The sequence below is a fragment of the Lytechinus pictus genome, chromosome 6 (genome assembly GCF_037042905.1).
Source record: "Lytechinus pictus isolate F3 Inbred chromosome 6, Lp3.0, whole genome shotgun sequence".
Lineage (NCBI taxonomy): Eukaryota > Metazoa > Echinodermata > Echinoidea > Temnopleuroida > Toxopneustidae > Lytechinus > Lytechinus pictus.
Genome location: NC_087250.1, coordinates 8,070,938 through 8,089,458, shown reverse-complemented (window position 1 = coordinate 8,089,458; position 18,521 = coordinate 8,070,938). Strand labels below are relative to the sequence as shown.

General features: G+C 37.7%; 1 protein-coding gene across 1 annotated transcript in view; it reads left to right on the top strand.

Moving 5' to 3' along the window:
• The window catches only part of LOC129263436 (transient receptor potential cation channel subfamily A member 1 homolog), a 46,741-nt gene that overhangs the window by 8,272 nt on the left and 19,948 nt on the right, over window positions 1–18,521 (top strand). Inside the window, exons 6-16 of the mRNA XM_064100820.1 lie at window positions 1,976–2,197; window positions 3,865–3,958; window positions 6,561–6,804; window positions 8,304–8,496; window positions 9,475–9,569; window positions 10,687–10,845; window positions 13,725–13,839; window positions 14,586–14,731; window positions 15,327–15,442; window positions 16,116–16,259; window positions 17,394–17,494. Coding sequence (XP_063956890.1) covers window positions 1,976–2,197; window positions 3,865–3,958; window positions 6,561–6,804; window positions 8,304–8,496; window positions 9,475–9,569; window positions 10,687–10,845; window positions 13,725–13,839; window positions 14,586–14,731; window positions 15,327–15,442; window positions 16,116–16,259; window positions 17,394–17,494 — 1,629 coding nt within the window. The remainder of the gene's footprint in view (window positions 1–1,975; window positions 2,198–3,864; window positions 3,959–6,560; window positions 6,805–8,303; window positions 8,497–9,474; window positions 9,570–10,686; window positions 10,846–13,724; window positions 13,840–14,585; window positions 14,732–15,326; window positions 15,443–16,115; window positions 16,260–17,393; window positions 17,495–18,521) is intronic.

Genomic DNA, 18,521 nt, shown 5'->3' with positions numbered 1-18,521 from the left:
TTAATTAGCTGCGGGTATGTGCTGATTTTTCACATCTTCTGCACTTTAACTGCAGATCCGATGCGTTATTTCATGAAGCTAAAATATTGAATTATTCCATGGACCATTCAAAAAAAGATTCTCTACAATTTCAAAATACTTTACCCTGCAGTGCTGCCAAGAATCACGAATATTACCCCGAGTTTGAATAAATGGTAGAGTGGTTTTGATTTTTTCTTCACATAGATACAAAGCATTCGGCGCATTTTTGGTGTTCTAAAAAGCACATTTGCTCTAATAAAATTGCTGATAGTTTAAAAACAAGCACATGAAGCCCTATTTTTTAATGTTTGTTCCTCTTATGTATACCTTCCTCTACAACTCTACAAATTTTGGTGAAAATGACATGGATTTTGAATAAAGTGCAGCATTTATTGTACTTTTGTAGTTTGTTACTGAAATTTCACATTTTTTAGATTGGGATTTTGTTATCTTTTACGCCATTTTTAAGAACTGACAGTGCTGTTAAACTTAAAATTGCAAACAAATAGCACTATAAATATATTCTCCATTCTAACGATACAATTATTAACTCTCTTGCGAAATTTGATGACTTTTTCATGTATTTTGACTGAGTAATACAGGTTTAAACTCATTGTAGTAATCTTGGGCGGTCTAAAAATGCCAAATTCTTTTAAATGCGCAATTCTTAAGAACATCAATTTGGGTGAACTTTGAAGTTCTATAGCAAAAAATCAAGCACATGGACCTGTGTTAATTTTTGCATATTTCGAATATTAAGGTTCTAAAGTATCTATGTGCAAAGTTTGGTGAAAATGACATGGATTTCACTTTAACTGTGGAACGTCCTTAAGGTCAACGAACTTTGGCCATGTTGGAGGTATTTGTTGAATTACCATCATATCTCTGTAAGTGTATTGGTCTAGTTCATAAAACGTGGACATTAGAGTAACCAAGTATCACTGAACATCTTGTGCGAGTTTCAGATCACATGACTAATGTCAAAGGTCATTTAAGGTCATTGAAATTTTGCCATTTTAGAGGTAATTATTAGATTGCTGTCATAACTTTCAAAGTTTATAGATATAGTGTATAAAATGTGGATAAAGGGGTAGGTAATCAAGTATCACTGACAAGTTTTAGGTCACATGATCAAGGTCAAATATCAATGAACTTAGTATTGTATCATTATATGAATGGTGTTTTTTGTGAATAATTATTTTATAGTAGTTTTCAACGTCAGCACTGCTGCTATATTGAATCGCGTGATGCAGGTGAGACAGCCAGAGGCATTCCACTTGTTATTTTCATACTTTGAAAAAAAAATGGAAATGTGTGAGTCTAAATGAATGAGAATGAAGAATTTTAGGAAATTGTTGCCAATTTGCATTTTTAAACAGTGATTTCATTATTTTCAATGTGTTGCCAATTTGCCAGTCAGAAGATGGTGGTCAGAGCTCTACTCTCACATCCACATATCCGAGTGGATGTAGGTATTGATGACATTGCCAAGATTTATTTACCTTTGTTCCCTAAATTGGCAATAATTGGTGAATTTGTATTTCTTTTCATACTTGAAAAAGAGAAATATGGATATACATGTAACATGGGTCAAAATGAATATTGAAGGCAAAATTCATATGAAAATATGCCATTTTGTATTTTAAATAGTTATTTCGTTTTATTGCATTGCCAATTTAGAGTGTGCAATTATTACTGCTTTGATTTACATGTACATGTATTTACTGTTCCTTTGCTTTAACTTGGATCACTGTGTTTTATGATGTGCAACTTTATATGAGCTTGTACGCAAATGTGTGTTTGCAACCGAACATTTTTCTGCGTAGAGTGTGGTACTTTAGGCAGCGTATTGCTGCTTTCCCCTAATGCAGCAATATGCAGCTTGAGAACATAAAAGTGTGAGCTAGGCTTGTGAAAGAAATAAACCTCTTTTCATTCTGTTCCCTCTACACAGCAACCAGTCAAGTTTGGAAGGGTCAATTCAAACCTTCTCAACATCCTCTGCCACAACGGTCAGTTTGAGAGCGCCCTCTTGCTTCTGAAGCACGGAGCCAATCCCCTCGCCGTCAATGCCGCCAAGAACACCCCCCTCTACATCATCCTGAAAAAAGGCAACGTCAAGTACGCTTTGCGATTCCTTTCGGGCTGTCAGCATAGAGGATGTGACATGCGGAAGGTAAGAAAGGACGGTTACACTTCGTAATTCCAAAGGTTCGTAATTCCGAAGGTTCTTTATTCCGAAGGTTCGTAATTCCGAAACACGTAAATTGCCTATACCTCGATGTTCGTTAATCCGAAAACGTAAAAGGGTTCGTTAATCCGAACATTTGTGGCGTTATTCCGAAGGTTCAATAATCTGAAAACGAAATAAGGTTCGATGTTCCGAAGGTTCGTTAGTCCGAAAACGAAATAAGGTTAGTTAATCATTTAGTTTTCGGACTAACGAACCTTCGGAATTACGAACCTCATTTCTTTTTCGGATTAACGAACCTTCGGAATAACGAACCTCATTTCGTTTTCGGACTAACGAACCTTCGGAATTACGAACCTTCGGAAATACGAACCTTCGGAATAATGAACCTTCGGAATATCCGAACCTTCGGAATAACGAAGCTTCGGAATTACGAATGTATGCGAGAAAGGACAAAGGTCACCACTAAATTGAAGCAATGTTCCTTCCTCCCCCCCCCCCTCCCGAAAAAAAAACACAAAAAAAATATATGAATAAATTGATCTAGATAGGGTCCTTGGCACCTCCCCCCCCTCCCGATAAAAAAAAAATATATATATATATATGAATAAATTGACCTAGATAGGGTCCTTGGCACCTCCCCCGCCCCCCCCCCCCCCCCATACACCCTTTTCCCATCCCTTAATGGACATGGAGGCTCGAATTTGTCAAAGGTGGTTTTGAAGTAGTGGTTTAAAACCATGGTTCACACAGATTTCATCATCAATTAAGCTTAATTCAGCGAGTATATTGAGAAAGCGTATAATAGGAGCAAAATTATCAACCGTTACTAAGGTTACGGCATTAATGAGCCCACTGTTATATACATTAATCAAAACAAAAATGAGAACTCATTGGTTCTGTATCCTCGGTAACAAGCATCAATTTAGAGGCGACGGGCCAGAGTGTTTTTGGAAGAAAATCAAATATTTAGCTCTAATTTTGATGCGATATTGGGCACACTTGCTTTTGAGGATATTAAAAACAGTATCAGTTGATTTTTTTGGGGGGGGAATTTAAAAAAATTATTCTATATATTCCAGTGTAAGTCCAAATTTAACTATATTTGAGTTGCTCTGGGGAGCGTTTCATGAAAGCTAGCTCTTGTGGGACATTTCATCCGACAAGTCCTGTTTTACCCGACAGTTGTCATAGTAACAGTGCTTCCCAGCCAATCAAAATCAAGAAAAGTTGTCAGATCTGACAACTTGTCGGACAATAATGTTGTTGAAACACTCCCCCTGGGGAGCATTTCATGAAAGGAATTGTCAGACGTTTTATCCGACAAGTACTGTTTTATCCGAAATTTACCATGCGATCCGTGCATCTCAGCCAATCAAAATCAAGAACGGATGTCAGGGGCCCGTTGCAGAAAGAGTTGCAATCAATCGCAACTCTAAAAATTATGCGCAACTTGATTTTCAACCAATCAACAGCGCGCATTTGGGACTTGCGATTGATTTTTGTACTTGCGTTTAAACGCAACTCTTTCTGCAACAGGCCCCAGATCAGACAACTTGTCAGACGCAAATGTTGATGAAAGACTCCCCTGATCAGAATTTAGTCCAAATAAGTAGCCTATAATGCAATACTTTTTTCTCGGTTATTTGCAGATTTTGTTGGCTCAGAACATCTATCAGAAGACGGTGCTCCACGAGGTTATCAAGACGGGTAATGAGATGCTGATCAGGTGCTGTATGCTCTGTGGTAGGTATTTAATTTCTAAAGATACATAGCTTCATGGGGTCGAGATTAATCATCATTTGTTCATCAAAATGGCAACCTCAAATTGGCAACAATCATTAATTTTCTATTCATTTTCATACTCTACAATAATAAAATATCGATATTTAAAGTAGGCCTGAGTCGAACTCTGATGGTTCAATGGTGCCTGCCCAAAGCCATCAGTCACCGGTGCAATTTCTTCCAGACCAGTGGACCACTAAAATAAAGAAAACATAGAAAAATTCAGTGTCACCAAAGACCGAGAATATCAAGCACTTTCAGACTTCAATTTCCTTATCTTGATCTATATATTAAAACTTTTACATGATACGATTTTTCCAAACCATAAATCAAGCAAGTAGCTATGAAAATAATATTACTGAGCAGGAATTCTCAATTTTTGTCTCGCACACCAGAGGTGAAGGCGAGACTTAGGGATCCAAATGTCGTCCATTGTCCGTCCGTCACAAACCTTCTGACACATAATTCAACAACTGTAAGTCACTTTTCAACCAAACTTGGATGGTAGATGGGCTTGCGGGACCTGCATGTTATGCTGCAGTCGAAGGTCACATGGTAAGGTCAAAGGTCATTTTCAGGTCAACGTTAAAGTTTACATGCAAGACTCTCTTATGACACCTAACTCCGCAACCGCAAGTCACTTTTCACAAAAACTTGTATTGTCGATGTAGTTATGAGACCTTGGGGGCGTTTCATGAAAGGACTTGTCGGACATTTTATCCGACAAGTACCAGTTTATCCGACAGTTACCATAGGAACAGTGCCTCTCAGCCAATCAGAATCAAGGAAAGATGTCAGATCTGACAACTTGTCGGATGAAAATATTGATGAAACGCTCCCCAGGATGTCATGCTGCAGTCGGAGGTCACATGGTAAGGTCAAAGGTCATTTTCAGGTCAACATTAAAGTTTTCGTGCAAGACTCTCTTATGACATATAACTCTGCAACCGTAAATCACTTTTCAACCAAACTTGGATGGTAGATGTAGGGACCTGCATGCTATTGTGTTGGGCGGTCACATGGTATGGTCAAAGTTCATTTTGAGGTCAACATTAAAGTTTACGTAGTCTTATGACAAGTGTTATTCCATCCCAGTCATTTCACAGTGACCCTCACTGCCTGGCAGCACTGGCAGGGAGAGAGGAAGAGAGACATGCAATATTCCAGAACTTCTTTTGTTTTACTTATTCTAATTTCGCCAATTGTGGGTCATTTTGCATCGTTCAAACTTCCATTTTGATCTTCATCTAAATTTCGATATGCCAATGTCCTAAAACAAATAGAATACAAATTAATCATTCCTAGATTTCTGTCAGCCAGGAAGGGCCAGGAAGCTCTTAAAAGTTTGTTTATACTTTTACGTAAGGTGGACAGCTGCAATCCAACTTCACTCGCTGTGGTCATCATTGGTTGCTGTGTGTTATCAGCTCTTATCAGCTGTCAGTCCACCCCTCCCCAGTTTAAAAGAGAGAAATGAAACTCTCCCAAAAACTGAAAGTGGGGTGTCGAATATACCCCACTTGAGCTCCCATTGACATAACACGCAGGGCAAAGGGGTTCCTGTGTTATAACCTGGTGGGGTATTTCTTAAACGGAGGAAACACGTCATGGTTTCGATACAATTCTGTTGCGTGCCCTAGCAAATCAAGATATTTCTGGTTATTTTCAAAAATTGGGCGAGACACAAAATCGCTTTTGCCTTGTCTCGCTTGAATTTATCAGCCTGAAGCATTGTAATCCCCATGCATGGGTGCAACCATTTTTATTCTGTTTCGGAGCGCAATCGATCAATATCGCAGCAATTCTGCAAAATTTTTGCATGGTTCATAGCCTTTTTTCTTGCTATCTCTCACAGTCTAGAATATATATTTCTCTTCTTCATTAATTACTATTTTCAGTAAGCCCAGAAGATCAGAAAGAGGGTGCGTCTGCCAATTATCTCCTCAACGTCAAGTCTCGCTACGTACATGGATCTACCATCAAGTCAGTCATCCATACGGCCTTCATACTGACATCTTGATATCATTCATATACTCTCTTTCTCTTCTTTATCGACAATTTTTTTCAGTAAGTCCAGAGGATCAGAAAGAGGATGCGTCTGCCAATTATCTCCTAGATGTCAAGTCTCGCTACGAATCAACCATCATGCACACAAACACCTTGATATCTTCCACAGCCTACATGTATTATCATTATAACATTTTATTTTTTTATTGATGAATTTTTTCAGTAAGTCCAGAAGATCAAAAGGAGGGTGCCTCTGCCAATTATCTCCTGGACGTCAAGTCTCGCTACGGATCTACCATCATGCACACGGCCTGCAAACAGACATCTAGATATCCTCCACAGTTTAGTATCATTATAACATTTTATTTCTTTATTGATAAATTTTTTCAGTAAGTCCAGAAGATCAAAAGGAGGGTGTGTCTGCCAATTATCTCCTGGACGTCAAGTCTCGCTACGAATCTACCATCATGCACACGGCCTGCAAACAGACATCTAGATATCCTCCACAGTTTAGTATCATTATAACATTTTATTTCTTTATTGATAATTTTTTCAGTAAGTCCAGAAGATCAGAAAGAAAATGCCTCTGCCAATTATCTTCTGGACGTCAAGTCTCGCTACGGATCTACCATCATGCACACTGCCTGCAAACAGGGACACCTCGATATCCTCCATATGCTCCACGACCTTTGCCCTCTACTCCTCGATGCAAAGAATTCAAAAGGGCTGACGCCTCTGCACTATGCCTGCAGGGGAAATTATGCCGAAGTCACAGAAGAAATATGCATCATGTATCAAAGGTATGTGTGTGTGTAATAAACAAGAATTACTCAGTACTGTACATCCGCACCGTTGTATCACAGATACGACATCGCAAACCCGTTTCAGACAAAAATGAATTAAAAGTTTACTGTAATCTCCACATTTTTGTCCCCAGCCGTACGATATTTTTATTGCCAGAAAAACTACATAGTTGGAAAAGCTAGATATTTGCTTGACATCGATATTTCAATTTTTACACAGTACTGAGAATAGGAGAAAATATCACAAATGAAATACTGTACATGATTGTAATTTTAGTTAAAGCGGTTTACATTTCCCCTGTGCAAAAAAAAGATCATAGGGAATACACCAGTCCTGATTGCATTTTCAATACACGCAAACTGTGGTAACATTCTTTCATCTGCAAAGTCAATGCATACGGATAGAAAGGTTTGCTGACCGCATGTTTGCTCATTAAATGCACGCAGCTGTTGTTTGCTCTGCCGCAGTACACGTTTCCAATCAGATTTATGCCATTGTCTTGAAAATGCTCTCTTTTCTCCGAAACTAAAATAAATCGATGGATAGAAAGTTAACTATGTATAGAGTATGACTTGTTCTTTCATTTTCTGTGAAAAATCTCACCATCGATATTTTGACTAAAATGGTCTGATATGTCAGACCGGATGAACGCTGACGTTGGTCGTTTTCATTAATGAATAACATTATTTCATACCAGTTGCTAAGTTATGTGTTCGTACTAAAGAAGAACTACATGTAAGTATACTCTATAGGCCTACTTGTTTTGATATAAATATTGGTTTCCCTATATATGTGGGTGTGTCGTAGTCTAGTGGTTATGACTTTAATCTGTCAATCTGAGGGACGTGGGTTCGAATCCCAGCCATGGCGTAATTTCCTTCAGCAAGAAACTCATCTACATTGTGCTGCACTCAACCTATGTGAGGTGAATGGGTACCCGGTAGGAAGAAATTCCTTGCATGCTTGAGCGCCTAGGCTATAGAGTATGGAAGTGTGATGTCATCAGTTTTCACTTTTAGCATTTCAGGGTTTTTGATACCATACTTTTTGTAGAGCATGATGAAAAACCCCCACAATCCAAATTTGGTGGGAATCGGTCCATGGGGCCCCAAGATATGACCTCATGAATACATAATTAGCCCCATTGAAGTCAATGTATCATTGACCTGGTTCCTAATATTTAAAACCAGACCAATAATACATTGACTTCAATGGGGCTAATTATGTATTCGTGAGGTCATATCTAAGGCCCCAATGGACCGATTCCCACCAAATTTTGGTAGTGGGGGTTTTTCATCATGCTCTACCAAAATATGGTATCTAAAATGCTAAAAAAGTTTTTTGTGACATCATCACTTCGGTACTCTATAGTCGGGGTAATAATAATTGCAGGGCAGGCCCATTGGGAGAACATTTTTCGCAACTGAAGTGGCTACCCTGGGTAAATAGGCCTATGCCGTTTTTATTAATATTATTATTTATATTTTATTTTCAGTCATGACAAGGAGGTGAAACTAAATTTAAATGACTACGAAGTTGACGGATCTCCATCTCTGCTGAAGTTCACTGCTTTGAAAGGATCTAGCGATAGCCTGGTTGTCCTTCTCAAACACATCAAAGATTCATCCATCCTGATTGAACTCATCAAATGGATCTCAGTCGAAAAAAATCTTTCTTTGGTGCTTCAGGTATGTCTAATTTATTCATCTATGTATCATGTTTTAAAGATACCAATTATGACATTGGTAATACGTTCAGTTTGCTTTTACCTGTGACTTTTTTTTACCTCTATCATTTGTATACCAGGTGATACGACATTTGCTCTGCCGACAATTGGGTTAGGTTTGGAATAGGGGTTTTGTGTTAGTTTTATGATAGGGTATAGTAATATATCCAGGGTTTAAGTTGGTCATTCCTTTAGTGTGTGGAATTTACAGCGGAGCAGTTGTCGCCGTAGCAAATGTCATAGGACCGTATACCACCACCAGCAGAGTCAAGAAGCGTCCTAGATACTGCTGACATTTTTACCGAGTACCTTTACATTGTCCTTAAAGTAGACACATAAAAAAAAATCTGACGGAATTTGGTATGGATTGACAGGAAATTTTATGTAGAAGTATACTGAATAGATTAAATGCCTTAAAATCAAGTTAGTTTCTTGAAATTTAATGTAGAAAGGATCCAAATCTTCCTCCCTGATTTAGAGAAGAATTGTTTGTAAATTTCTTTGGAAGTTTGTTTGTGTTTATAATTTTAAAGATAAACACCAGTTGTGGTAACGTTCTCAAAATGAGTCCAAACAGAATCCAATAAAATGACCACCCAAGTGTAAGAATGTATAGATAGAAAATATGTGCCAAATGACTGTGGAGGAAAATGTGTAATTGCTCAGAAATGAGCAAAATAAGCACGGAATTTCATAAAATGTCCGGTATTATTCCAAATAATATTAATACATCGTCCCGCATATGCCTTTTTTTGTTAGTGATCATCAGAATTATCCGTTTTTAGCATAGATTTCATGATTTCACAAAGATGAGGTGATTTCAATGTACCAGAAATAGATATATGATAATATGGTGGCATTCACCTTGATTTCAAAGACTTTCTCATGAAATTATTGTTTGCTGCAACTACTTTCTTTTACCTTTAACTCTCTCTTGTAGGAGTTGCTAAACCGGTTTGATGACATCAGTACAGGATGTGAATCTATGGAGATGGAGAAGATTATCCTGCTCTGTGCAGCCAAAGGACAGACAGAGTAAGTATCGGAATAAATCCAGTTTTTCTACTTTCCTTTTCCACCCCAAAACCAACAATAACTTGACCAAAATGAATTTTGAGATATTAATTAAGCCAATTTTTAAATTTTGGCTTTTTGAAGACCAATTTACTATTTTGACTATTACAGAGAACCTTCCCTAGCGACTTATTGGTGGTTTTGGAGTCGCTGGTCACATTTGGTCTACATCCATTTTGCCATGTAGCCCATTTACTATTTTGAATAACATGGTTTCTATACAGTAATCTTTACTAAGCACAGTAAGAGATTCCTTCAATCACAGAGAGAGTGTAGCCTATCACATCAATTGTTTTCAGAATCCAAAGTCACGAAACATGCAAAGTGGCAAAAGAGAGACCATTGAAATTGAGACATGACTAATCAAACTTCTGAGTTTACTATACATGTCTTCACTGGCATGTTTTAGTGCTTGGCTCAATCAAAAAAGAAGCTATAGGAAATTAACATCAAAATTTTAAATGACTGTAACAATCACATAGCAGCATACAACACCCCCCCCCCCCCCCCCGAAGATGTCCCGGTAAGTGGGGGATAATCTGAACACGGAGCGTGTCTCTGTGTATCTAACTCAGACACACACAGAAAAACGCTGAGTTCAGATTATCCCTCGCTTACCGGGACATTCCCGGGGATCTGTTCCTGTGTGATTCTTCTAGTCATTTAACATTTTTATTTTGACTTCCTGTTGCTTCTTTGAGATCAAGCCATTCACTTAAAGTGGCCTGTGAAGGAAATGTGTGATAAAGTGGGAAGTTTGTTTAATCGCATCTCATTTTCAGTGGTTGTTCTTTTGCCATTTCATGACTTTGGGTTCTGAAACCAATTGATTTGAGGGGCTATAACCTCTCTGTGATTGAACCAATCTCTTAATTATTGACATATGTGTAGTAAAGATTATTGAAGCTAGCCTGTGTAAAAATATTGTTCATTTTGACTGAGTGAAATTTGAGAAGCGCCCTTGTAAAGTTTGATCAGTTTCTTTTGGAACCCAGTTTAAATAAATGCCTGTATCTTGATCCATAACCCCTCAGTTACAATGTCATCAATTCATGTTTTCATTCTTATGTACATGTAGGAGTCTATTGGAGTTTGCATCATGGCACAGGCGTTCTCTCCATCTGAAAGACTCCCAAGATAACAGTATCATGCACCTGATCGCCCAGGGGGGTCATTTAGACACGGCCAAAGCTATCCTGAAGAACCAGGACGATGATGATGTCAGACTCTGTGAACAGTAAGATAGGATTATTTTCAAACTTGTAGGCCGAAATGACTTTGAATCTGTAGTTTTGGACTAGTCTGCAAGCGCAGACTCAAATTGGACACTCTAGCCAATTACACCCTGTCTGGAGTAAAGACTACTGTAGACCCGAAACTTTCCGTCTGTCTGTCAAATAAGAGGCAGCCACAGTACATACATGTAGTGAGTCTAGTCTCACTACTTCAGACTTTGCAATGTGCACTATGCGAATTTTGAAAACCAAAGGTTTGTGCCTGTATACTAGTTTTGACCCATTTATGCAGATTGCATCTAAAATTATGCTTAATCCAGTATGCATTCTGAGAACCCTAGTAAGAGTTTTACTGACTGTACTAATGAGTTGACTGTTGATGTCTTACCTGAAGACATTTCTCACCACATAACTTATTCTCAGACAGACAAGTCACTCATCACAATGATTCTTTTCTTTGATTGATTAGGAATAGTTTAGGACAAACACTTCTTCTTGCTTTCGAAGTGGGTTGTAAACTTACCACTTAATTTGTTCTCAAGACAGACCCGTTACTCACCACAATGATTGTTTTCTTTGAGTGATCAGGAAAAGTTTAGGACAAACACTTCTTCTTGCTTTCGAAATGGGTTGTAAACTTACCACTTAATTTGTTCTCAAGACAGACCCGTTACTCACTACAATGATTGTTTTCTTTGAGTGATCAGGAAAAGTTTAGGACAAACACTTCTTCTTGCTTTCGAAATGGGTTGTAAACTTACCACTTAATTTGTTCTCAAGACAGACCCGTTACTCACCACAATGATTGTTTTCTTTGAGTGATCAGGAAAAGTTTAGGACAAACACTTCTTCTTGCTTTCGAAATGGGTTGTAAACTTACCACTTAATTTGTTCTCAAGACAGACCCGTTACTCACCACAATGATTGTTTTCTTTGAGTGATCAGGAAAAGTTTAGGACAAACACTTCTTCTTGCTTTCGAAATGGGTTGTAAACTTACCACTTAATTTGTTCTCAAGACAGACCCGTTACTCACCACAATGATTGTTTTCTTTGAGTGATCAGGAAAAGTTTAGGACAAACACTTCTTCTTGCTTTCGAAATGGGTTGTAAACTTACCACTTAATTTGTTCTCAAGACAGACCCGTTACTCACCACAATGATTGTTTTCTTTGAGTGATCAGGAAAAGTTTAGGACAAACACTTCTTCTTGCTTTCGAAATGAGTTGTAAACTTACCACTTAATTTGTTCTCAAGACAGACCCGTTACTCACCACAATGATTGTTTTCTTTGAGTGATCAGGAAAAGTTTAGGACAAACACTTCTTCTTGCTTTCGAAATGAGTTGTAAACTTACCACTTAATTTGTTCTCAAGACAGACCCGTTACTCACCACAATGATTGTTTTCTTTGAGTGATCAGGAAAAGTTTAGGACAAACACTTCTTCTTGCTTTCGAAATGAGTTGTAAACTTACCACTTAATTTGTTCTCAAGACAGACCCGTTACTCACCACAATGATTGTTTTCTTTGAGTGATCAGGAAAAGTTTAGGACAAACACTTCTTCTTGCTTTCGAAATGAGTTGTAAACTTACCACTTAATTTGTTCTCAAGACAGACCCGTTACTCACCACAATGATTGTTTTCTTTGAGTGATCAGGAAAAGTTTAGGACAAACACTTCTTCTTGCTTTCGAAATGAGTTGTAAACTTACCACTTAATTTGTTCTCAAGACAGACCCGTTACTCACCACAATGATTGTTTTCTTTGAGTGATCAGGAAAAGTTTAGGACAAACACTTCTTCTTGCTTTCGAAATGAGTTGTAAACTTACCACTTAATTTGTTCTCAAGACAGACCCGTTACTCACCACAATGATTGTTTTCTTTGAGTGATCAGGAAAAGTTTAGGACAAACACTTCTTCTTGCTTTCGAAATGAGTTGTAAACTTACCACTTAATTTGTTCTCAAGACAGACCCGTTACTCACCACAATGATTGTTTTCTTTGAGTGATCAGGAAAAGTTTAGGACAAACACTTCTTCTTGCTTTCGAAATGAGTTGTAAACTTACCACTTAATTTGTTCTCAAGACAGACCCGTTACTCACCACAATGATTGTTTTCTTTGATTGACTAGGAATCATCACAATGATGGTTTTTTTTGAGTGATTAGGAATATTTTAGGACAAACACTTCATATTGCTTTCAAAAGGGCTCATAAACTAATAACCGCCCAGTTTCTTCTAAAGATAGACAAGTCACTCATCACTGTTGTTTTCTTTGAGTGATTAGGAATAGTTTAGGACAAACACTACTTCATATTGCTTTCAAAAGGGCTCATAAACTAATAACCGCCAAGCTTCTCCTGAAGACTGTTTAGTCACGCATCACAATGATTCTTTTTTTTTATTGGTTGTGAATAGTTTAGGACAAACACCGCTTCATCTAGCTTTCAAAAGGGCTCATAAACTAGTCGCCAAGATAGACAAGTCACTCATCATCATCATCATCATGATTCTTTTCTTTGATTGACTAGGAATACTTTTGAACAAACACCACTTCATCTTGCTCATAAAATAATAACCACCCAGCTTCTTCTCAAGACAGACAAGTCACTCATCACAATGATTGTTTTCTTTGATTGATTAGGAATGTTTTAGAACAAACACCACTTCATCTTGTTTTCAATATGGGTAATAAGCTCACCAATTACCTTATTCTAAAGACAGACAAGTCACTCAATGATTGTTTTCTTTGATTGATTAGGAATAGTTTAGGACAAACACTTCTTCATCTTGCTTTCAATATGGGTAATAAACTCACCAATTACCTTATTCTAAAGACAGACAAGTCACTCAATCATTCTTTTCTTTGATTGATTAGGAATAGTTTAGGACAAACACCTCTTCATCTTTCGATCAAAAAAGGCCATAAACTAACCACCAAGCTTCTCCTGAAGACTGACAAGTCACTTGTGACGATTCAAGACAATAAAGGGGTAAGTCATTTTTTATTATCATCACTTAAATGTCAAGTCTACCCCAGCAAAAATGTTGCTTTGAATCAAAAGAGAAAAATCAAACAAGCGTAATGCTGAAAATTTCATCAAAATTGGATGTAAAATAAAGCTATGACATTTTAAGGTTTCGCTTTATATGCACAATGCAGTGACGTGCAAATGGGAGATTCAGTGATGTCCATCACCGAAGTTTTCTTTTGTCTTTATTGTTTGAATTATACAATATTTCAATTTTTACTGATCACATCATTTGCATACCGACCAGGATGTGCATATAACTATTTTGCTAAATTAAGTGAAAGTTGAAGATTTCATAACTTTGTTATTATACATCCGATTTTGATAAAATTTCCAGTGTTACGCTTGTTGGATTTTTGTCTTTTTATTCAAATAAAATTTTTATTGGGGTGGACTTTTCCTTTAAAAAATCAAATAGCATTTCAATGAACAAATAGTGATTTTCACTGAAGCCCATTTATCTAATTGGCTTAGAACTAATTAGCCAGGAAATACATGTAACACCAACTACTAATGCATCTTCAAATACTCGTAATTTGTAATGACCTTGTTTGACCTCGTGTAGATGACCCTGTTTATGTAACGCCTATAAAGTAAGAAATTTTCTTGAAGTCTGCTTCCATGCTCATGAAATGATTGCTAAATGATTATCTTACCTCCAACTTGTACCATTTGTAATGACCTTGTTGACCTTTGACCTTGTGCAGATGACCCCATTGATGTATGCTTGTAAGATAGGGAATATTCTGATTGTGGAGATGCTCTTTGAGCAGGATCAGGATCAAATCAAGTTCTTTGAGTGTGACGCGAAGGGGAGGAATTGCTTGGACCATGCTATCCGTAATGGTCATGAGTAAGTGGCACTTATATTCTGCCATGTAAACATGATTTTGATTGGCTGGCGATCCCCATTGCCATGGTAAACTGACTCAACAGCCAATAAATTTATTTATTTATTTATTTATAAGTCTTTTTTTAGTAGGGTGGCTCCATCAGTAATTGGTATAATGTTGTCCTTGGAGGCCCTACAACAAAAATACAAACATATAACAAACATATATTGATAAATATCAAGTTCTTAGAATTTGATTCGAAGAGAAGAACTTGCTTGGACCATGCTATCCATAATCATGAGTAGGTTGCAGTAGAGCATAAGCTTACCATGTAACCATGATTTTGATTGGCTGCTGAGCCCCATCACCATGGTATCATGCCTCAGCAGCCAATCAAAACGGAGTTCTTAGAGTGCGATGTGAAGAGAAGGAATTGCTTGGACCATTCTATCTGTAATCATGAGTAGGTTGCAGTGGAACATATCTTTGCAATGATTTTGATTAGCTACATGTACTATTAAAAGCACTGTTAGAATGTAAATTTTATTTTACAAGCACACCACAATGCTTCCTGATAAATAATTAATTTGAATGAATTTTTTTTTTGGCCAATAGAATGGTTGCCGTAACTCTGTTATCACAAGAGAAGTGGCGGTATCTGATGACTCACTCTACCGGCGAAGGAGCAAACAAAACTACCCCCATGAGGAAACTCATCACAACTATGCCAGGTAAGTCACATTGTCATCGTCATCACAAGCACCACTGTCATCATCATTATCAGTATCGCCATCATCATCACCATTGTCATCAACATCATCATCAGCATCATCACCACCACCATCATCATCATTATCATGACCGTCATCTTCATCAACACCATTATTACAATCATCATCACCATCATCATCATCACCAACATCATCATCACCATCATAATCACCATCATCATCATCATTACCATCATCATCACCACAAGCATCATCATCACCATCATCATCATCATCACCACAATCATTATCATCCCCACCATCATCATCACCATCATCACCACCATCATCATCATCACCACCATCTTCATCACCACCATCATCATCACCATTATTACAAACATCATCCCCACTTGCCTACTTCAATCAACCATTTTTTTTTCCTTTTTATCTCCCAGTCTCATCTGAATATTTCTCTCTCTTCAGAACTTGTGTCCAAGAAATGATACTGTACTAATTACCACTCTACTATTTGCCTTTATGCCTCTCAATTCCTCTATACCTCTTTCATTTTCTTACATTTATTACACCAAACCCATCATTCCTATTCACGACTATTCACATGGTGAATCCCAATGCTTAAATCATTTTGAAATGATAATGAATTCTGTAACTTGATCTTTTTTTATTTCAGGTGTCTGTCGTTTTGTCCTTGATAAATGCATCACAAGACTGACAGATACAGACATGGACGACACAACATCGGTAAAGATCAAAGTCGACTATGAGCTCCTTGAGGACTGGTTTTCTGATTGGATGCAAACCTCACCAACCTCTAGTAAGATATCTTATTTCATTTCCACAACGTGCATTATTGGTTTTATAAGAACGGTCGGCAGAATGAATTTGTATTGTTTTTCGGACTGGGATGCAAACCTCACCAACCCGTAGTAAGATATCTTCCATTCATTCATTTCAATTCACATCGTGCATCATTGGTTTTATAAGAACGGTCGGCAGAATGAATTTGTATTGTTTTTCGGACTGGGATGCAAACCTCACCAACCCGTAGTAAGATATCTTCCATTCATTCATTTCAATTCACATCATGCATCATTTGTTTTATAAAATGGGTCGGTAGAATGAATTTGGATGCAAACCTCACCAACCCCTAATAAGAAATCTTCCATTCATTCATTTCAATTCACATCTTGCATCATTTGTTTTATAAAATGGGTCGGTCGAATGAATTTGTTTTGGTTTTCGGATTTGGATGCGAACCTCACCAACCCCTAGTAAGATACATGTATCTTCCATTCATTCATTTCAATTCACGTCGTGCATCATTTGTTTTATAAAATGGGTCGGCAGAATGAATTTGTATTGGTTTTCAGATGTGAGGTTATTTAAAGGAATATGCTGCACAAAATGTTGCATTATGGGTTCAGAAACTGGCCAGATTAAATTTGTTGAGGACTTTAAGTGGCACTATACATCGCTGCTGGTGGGAAAAGTTTTAATGCCCCTTTGTGGGGCGTCGTGGTCTAGTGGTTAAGACTCTTGTCTTTCATTCTGAAGGACATGGGTTCCATTCCAAAGAAATTTACCCACATTGTGCTGCACTCAACCCGGGGGAGTTTAATGGGTACCGACAGGAGTACCTAGCAAGGTGGATACATGTATGTGCGCGATACAAATCCTGTATTATTATTTATTATTTTTGTACTGAGAGCCTACCTCAGTGATGGATCTCTCCTTTTGACAGCAATAAAAAGATATTCGGATGGAAAATATGGGGCATGCTGAAATGAAACCCTTTTTTTTTTCTTGTCAAATCTTTTGTGACATAACTAACCTTCATCCAAGAGTGAAGGCTTTATTTCCCCCTTATGGAAAATCCATGATCTGCTCCAGGCCTATTTCACTAGGGTTAACAGAAATCCAATATTTTACCCTTCGTGATTTGTTACAGGAAGCCGAGGGAACTTTGCTGATAGAGGTTACGGGATGTTGATGCGTACGATCAGCCAACTTGGGACTGCGGACTACCACCTCGACGATGCAGAAGAATCGGTAAGACCCATGGAGGGTGTCATAAAACTTACGATAACAAATTTACAATAACAACTTTAAAGATAAATTCCAGTTTTGGTAACGATCTAAAAATGACTTTTTACAGAATCTAATATAATGACCACCTAAGTGTCTGTTTGTATGAATAAAAAATATGTGCCAAAGGATTCTGGAAGAAATTGTGTAATTGCTGAGAAATAAGCAAAATAAGCGCGGATTCGGTCACTTCCGTCGGGTCTTTATTTTAGCAATAATAATACACTGTCCCACGTGTGCCTATCTGTGTTGGTGATCTTCAGTGTGAACATTTTTCAGCGTAGATTTCAAGATTTCACAAAGTTCAGTTTATGTAACTGTACCAGATCTAGATCCTCGATGATATACTGACAATTAAGCCTTGTTTTACAGACTTTCTCATGAAATCAGTGTTTACTGCAAATACTGGAATTTCTCTTTAAAGTCACAGGAATCATTCAATTTAATTTGCTAAGTTTGTTATTACTACAGGGGGCTTCACAAAGAGTACTGTATGACATATCGGGTGCTGCAAGAAACTTGCGATCAATTGCAGGTCTATTATTTGAGCCTAAATCAATCATATATCCTGCAATTAATTGCAAATCTGTGATTGATTTCTAATCTGCTTCTCGAAACATGGAGTGTGATCTCCTTTGCTACAATTAAACTTGATCTATCAGTTGTAAGATTGCAACAGAATATTTGCAATCGATTGCAAATATTTTCTTGCAACACCCCCTAATCAGAGTCGCACTTAAATGCCTCGTTGCGTGCGGCATAAAAGGCATGACCACATTGGTCAGATCATGCCAAGAGGATGCGCACTACTGCGTAGTGATCAATAAGATCGCGCGTTGCATATCATGTACGTGTCAGCATTAAAGTGTGACTTAAAGTCATACTTAAATCTTTGTGAAACAAGACCATGGAGAGGACTTCATGGTGTATTCACTGACTAATTAGCTCCCAGCCAATCGAGCGCAAGGATTCACAGTAGCTTATAACTTCT